The sequence below is a fragment of the Condylura cristata genome, unplaced genomic scaffold, assembly GCF_000260355.1.
Source record: "Condylura cristata isolate star-nosed mole 26May11 unplaced genomic scaffold, ConCri1.0 scaffold00024, whole genome shotgun sequence".
In the NCBI taxonomy this organism is placed as follows: domain Eukaryota; kingdom Metazoa; phylum Chordata; class Mammalia; order Eulipotyphla; family Talpidae; genus Condylura; species Condylura cristata.
The window spans coordinates 33165299-33171358 of NW_004567125.1; the positions used below are offsets into that span (position 1 = coordinate 33165299).

Genomic DNA, 6060 nt, shown 5'->3' on the forward strand with positions numbered 1-6060 from the left:
TGAAAGGAGAAGTCTCTATTAAGTCCCCATATTTATCTGACAAATAATTTCACCAACTTTCTCCTTTGAGAAGATAATATAATGGAGCTATTATAATACCCCTCTGAAATTTTCTTCCCTGCTTTCCCTTATAGGACTTTAGAGAAAGAAACCAGAAACCAAGCAAAGAACAGAGTATATTCTGAACTAGAAAGGACTGCCCAAATAACCTTCTGTCTATTGTCATTGTTATCATCTACCTACCTGGCAGCAACCTTAGATATCTGCTTCTCATAGTGTAGAGACCAGCGAGCCCAGCCAAGGAATTATCTGATTGAGTTCTGTGTCTGTGAAAGACTTCCTGTTTAAAGTGTAATTTATGCCTTTTTTTTGTTAGGAAACTGCTGATCGGGATACTCACTTCCTCTTAATCTTAACCTACTGATTAACATACCTAAAACTCAAAGTTATATTTTTTTAAGTATTTGTATAGTATTGCTAGTATTAGTGCTGAAACCACTCTTGACACTGTATTTCATATCTTTCTATATAAGATGCTATACTGAATATTAAAAGATCTCCCCAATATAAAAAATCCCCTTCATGGCTCCTACAAGAAACTTGGGGTCGAATAAGCAGTGTTAGCTACAATTTTTCTATTAACAGACATTTTCACCTTTTATTGTGAAATAAGTGTGATCACAGCTGCAAAATTGTACCAAAGGTCCTATGTTCCCTTTACCCATTTCCTGTAAAAATTACATATGTATGTACATAAGCTACTGGACATTGGCACAATGCATAGAGTTCTGTGTCATTTTATCACATTTGTAGATACCTTAACTGTCACTGCAATCAAGATAAATATCCCAGCACCACAAAGATCGCTCACAAACTACCCCAACCTAAACCCTGGAAGAGCACAATGAATGTGTTTGTTTTTCCTTCAAAAACCCTGAATAATCTTAGATTCATTAATAAATCTTAGATTTGTTGATAAAGGAATATACTCCAGCTGTGTTTTAAAAAACAATGGAAAATGCCTCCTAAGTTTTCCTATAGCAAAAACTTTGATAATTTTCAATCAAGACTAGCAGGGATTAAGAGAAAGACAGTTGTGAATACTGCTGTGGAATTAGGGTGATATTTTTGTCTGCATTTTTTATATATTTTGATTTTCTTTTTCAACTAAATATAATTATTTATTTTTTACATCATCCTTCATGTTGTGCATTGAGAGGAAATTTTGCACACAATGCAAATGTCAAAACTCAACAAAAATAAAGTGAAAAAGCCTCATCAAAAAATGGGTAGAAGTGGCCCTCCCTAGTGGCTCAGCGGGTTAAAGCACAGCACTAAGAAGCTAAAGCCACTTCCGCATAAGTTCGATTCCTGCCTGCCCTGGAGGTGACCACATGGCGCAGCAGACCTCTCCTGACCCGCCTGCTGCTCCCTTCAGCAGTGTACTTCCTCAATCTGCCTGTTCTACTCCCCACTCTGTCTCTGGTAAAGACTCTCGCCGCCCTGAACCTCTGGTCTGTACCCCAGTTCTGTATGCACAAATAAATAAGTCTTTAAAAAAAAATGGCTAGAAGAGCTAAAAAGACACTTCTCCAAAGGGGAAATTCAGATGGCCAACAGACATATGCAAGACTGTTCAGCATCACTGGTAGTAAGGGAGATGCAAAACAAAACCACAGTGAGATACCATCTCACACCAGTGAAAATGACACATCTTTAAAAAAAACTGTGAGAGTTGGTGGAGCAATGGGTTAGGACACAATACTGCAAGTGAGCCGTAGCCACTTCAGTGTGAGTTCTGTCCCTGGCCTCTCCTGCCACACCAACTGCTCCCCTCAGCAGTGTACTTTGTTGATCTGCCTGTTCTGCTCCCCACTCTGTCTCTGGTGAATCCTCTCACCGCTCCTGCTCCTGCACCTGCGGCCTGTACCACGGTTCTGTATGCACAGATAAATAAGTCTTAAGAAAGAATGTAAAAAAAAAATCAGTTCCAAGCCTTCTCTGGTGGCGCAGTGGGTTAGGACGCAGCACTGTAAGCTACTTACAGCCGCTTTAGTGCAAGTTCTATCCCAGGCCCCGGAGGTGATTCACATGGCGCAGCAGACCTTTTCTGTCTCCCTGCTGCTCCCCTTAGCAGTGTACTTTGTCTATCTGCCTGTTCTGCTCCCCACTCTGTCTTTGTTGAAGCCTCTCACAGCTCTTGTACCTCCGGATTGTATCCTAGTTCTGTATACATAAATAAATAAATCTTAAAAAAAAAAAAAACTGTGGGAGGATGTGGAGAAAAAGGAATTGACAAGGGGCCAATATCAGAGGATGACAAAGAACTCATGCAGCTCACAGGCATGTACTTACTTCTTTAATTAACTGAAATAATCCCAATCCTCCTTCCAGATTCAGTATAATTAATTGTTTGTGAAGAATAATTAACCTACTCAAAAAGTTGTAACCACTTTTTTTAAAAAAAGATTTCCTTATGCATACAGAACTGGGATACAGGCCTGAGGTGCAGGGGCAGTGAGAGGATTCACCAGAAACAGAGTGCAGAGCAGAACAGGCAGATGGACGAAGTACACTGCTTAGGGGAGCAGCAGGCAGGCCAGGAGAGGTCTGCCGACCATGTGGATCACCACCAGGACGGGAATTGAACTCATGATGAAGTGGGTTTAGCTTTTTAGTGCTGTGCCACCAGTGAGGGCCCTGTAACTACTTTTTAAGTCCACATAGGCAAATTAAAGAATCAGCTGTATATTGCTTTTACTTTTTTCTTTTTTAGTGAGTTTAGTCCATTAATATTTAGGTTGATTATTGATAGATGGAAATCTGTTATTGCTATTTTGGTGATTGTTCTGTGGTTCTATTCACTATCTTGTTCCAGTCTTCCTGTTCATTCCTCTGTTGCTTTACATTTTAAGACTTCTTGTGATATTTCTTGGAGTGGGGATTTAGTTGTAGCTGATTTTTGAAGTTATAGTTTGTCTGAGAAGTTCCTTATTGGTCACTTACAGAGGAAGGAGAGCTTCGCAGGACAAAATATTACTGGTTGACATTTTTGTCTCGAAGATTTCTAAATATGTATCTTCATTCTCTTCTTACCTGTAGTGTTTCTTCAGAAAATTCTGACGTCACCCTGATTGGATTTCCTATATCAGTTATCTGCTTCTTTCCCTTGTCAGCTTCATTAATTTATTTCTGTCTAGAAATCATAGGAGGTTTTCTGTTCTGTGTAATTCTGTAATTTTCTTTAACCTTGGTACTTTAGTACTTTAGTTTCCTGTATCTCTGTTTTCATTTCTTTATTCAAGTTTGAGATATTCTTTTCAATTATTTCCTTGTATAGTTTCTCATTTCCCTTGGCCCTCTCTATTCCCTCTGAGATTCCTATAGCCCTTATATTTCCTTTCCTCGTGTAGTCAGATAATTCTTCATTCTTTAGTCTTTATTCCTCTATTTGTTTTTCCTTTTTGGCTTCAAGAGTACTGACTCGTTATTCCATTTCATCTATGCCATCTCTGTGTTTTTCCCAGATTTTTTTACTTCCTCTTCCGTCTTTTAAACTCCTCCTATTCCTTTACTATCTTACTTAAAGATTCAATCTTGTTATTGTGTTCATTGATTATCTGTCTCCATATCATCCTGTTCCTTGTCTGCCTCTTTCAACTTTTAATTAAGATGATTCTGAATTCTTTATCCATCGAGCAGAGAAATTCTTCCATATCAGTATCATTGTGCTCTGGAAGCTGATTTTATTTCTGTGGTGTATTGTTCCCAGGGGGACTTTCTTGATCGCTGTATTTTTCTTTCTCCCCATAGTTTCCTTTCATGTTTTTCTTGATGTAGGGCCATGTGATTTGTGTGCTTTTCCAGAGCATGAATGTCGGGTACAAGCCCCGATTTCAGGCTATCGAGCGGCTGACACAGGCAGGGGCTCAAGGTGGGAACGACTTCCACAAGGCTATATTCTAAAAATTGGGGAGTAAAGGGGAGCAGGAGTGAGGAAGACATGGGAGTCGGAGTTGGGTGCAAATCTTACTGCTCTGCCTTCAGCAAAGGTTCAGTTTATACACTTCACGCAGGCAGAGGAATGACATTAGCATATGAAGTGAGCTGAAATCACAATCACCATTTTTCTAAGAATAGTCTGGCGTCCTTTTGACCTTTACTTCAGATTCTAACATTCTAACATCAATCAAGGTTAAAAAACAGGTACATAGGTGCACAAAGTTTAAGACTAATATTACTATAGTGAAGAATGATAAAAATAAAGTCCCTTTAACCTTATCTATTACTTGATGGTTTTTTCTACCTGAGACATCCTGGGAGGCAGGAACAGGAAATTTCTTGCAAATCAACTTTCTGAAAAGTTCTTTGAAAAAACTTGCTGGCCCTCCCTGGTGGCTCAGTGGGTTAAAGCACAGCACTGAGAGTCTGGAGCTGCTTCGGCATGAGTTGGAATCCTGCCTGCCCGGGAGGTGACCACATGGCGAGGCAGACCTCTCCTGACCAGCCCGCTGCTCCCCTCAGCAGTGTACTTCGTCGATCTGCCTGCTCTGCTCCCCGCTCTGTCTCTGGTGAAGCCTCTCACCACCCCTGAGCCTCTGGCCTGTACCCCAGTTCTGTATGCACAAATAAATAAATCTTTAAAAAAAAAAAAAAGAAAGAAAGAAAAAACTTGCTAAAAGGTTTTAAGTGAGTTTCATTGAGGTCTAGACAGCCGAAAGCATAATTTGCTCTGAATAGGAGACATAGGTGAATTTCTTGTCTAAAGACTAGATAGTAGAATCCTGAAAGACTAGCCAGAAGACCTTTTGTGGATTGCTTTGAGGTATAGCAGGTAAAAAACTTGACTAGCTCTAAAACAGGCAACCTGGATGAATTTCCATAACTAAGACAGTAGGAAGTTTGAGTAATTCTTTTAGAAGCTGAACAGAAGGCTAGGTGAGATAGTAAAGTGATAAGATTGGGGTTTTCCTCCATCCTGCAGTGCTAGAGACTTTGCAGAAACAGCCCTTTTGCTTTTATTGATCAGCCAGTTGTCAAGTCACTTTTGACTTCTGAGGAATTTCTCACGCTGGTGCAGTGCTTGCTTGTTAGGGCAGGCAGGCCTTATGTGGCTGACAATCCAATTGTAAGCTGAAAGTTGCTCAGAATATTTTGATATTACGATTATACAAAAAAGGGAGGTCATAACATAAGTTAGGAGTGGAAAGTCTGATTTTTCAGAGCTTTTCCCGATCTACCCGGAATCGATAGACGTTGCATAGCTTGTGTCACATGAGAGAATTGGCGTCAGTTCTGAGCGATGGGACCTCATGTAAAGGCCAGTGGATGGATGTGCACTCTGCCTGGACCACTGTTGCAGCTCAGGAGATTCAAGGGTGGGGGATTACCTTGGTATGCATTGACCAGACCCCTGCTGCTGGCAGCTGGGCATCCTAGAGCTCTTACCATGGTGTGTGTGGGTCTGCACAGTGTCTGGACTGCCGTGGCAGTTGGGTAGGATTGGGGGCTCTTACGGCTTCCTTGGACAACCAAACTGTTTCAGGATGCAAAGGCCCTTGATGGAGGGCATCACGAAGCTCCTGCTTTAGCCCTGTCCTCTGGCGGCACAGCAGGCTGAGTGGAGAGCACTTGCTGGTGTAGCAGGCGACCCGACACAGAGCACAACAACTGGGAGGTTCTGCTTGTGGCCCGGTCTGCTTGGAGGCTTGGGCTGGTTGAGTTGTGCTGCTGTCACTTGGTCTTTCAAGATGCAGTCAGTGCTCCAGAGGGTCTGGTGGCTGGTGTTCTGGCCCTGCTTTAGGTGGCACCCAAGGGCCAAATGGGATGCACCTCTCAGCAGGGTTTACTCCTCAGTTGCATCTCAGGGAAAAGAAAAAAAGGCGGGGTGGGGGAATTAAGTTCTAACCTCTCCCATCGAGATGGCATCTCATTGGTCTCCTTGCTCACTTGAGGATATCTGAGGGTTCCAGATGTACCATCGTAGGCTACTGGGGGTTCTTGGCTGCCCAGTCTGGGCAGGAAGATGTTGCTTTGCAGACTGGACTGGGCTTCGCCCAT

At 42.0% G+C, this 6060-nt stretch overlaps 1 protein-coding gene across 1 annotated transcript in view; it reads right to left on the reverse strand.

Moving 5' to 3' along the window:
- The window catches only part of LOC101630685 (EGF-like module-containing mucin-like hormone receptor-like 2), a 26350-nt gene extending 20290 nt beyond the window's left edge, over nt 1-6060 (reverse strand). Inside the window, exon 1 of the mRNA XM_012728939.1 lies at nt 5979-6060. Coding sequence (XP_012584393.1) covers nt 5979-6060 — 82 coding nt within the window. The remainder of the gene's footprint in view (nt 1-5978) is intronic.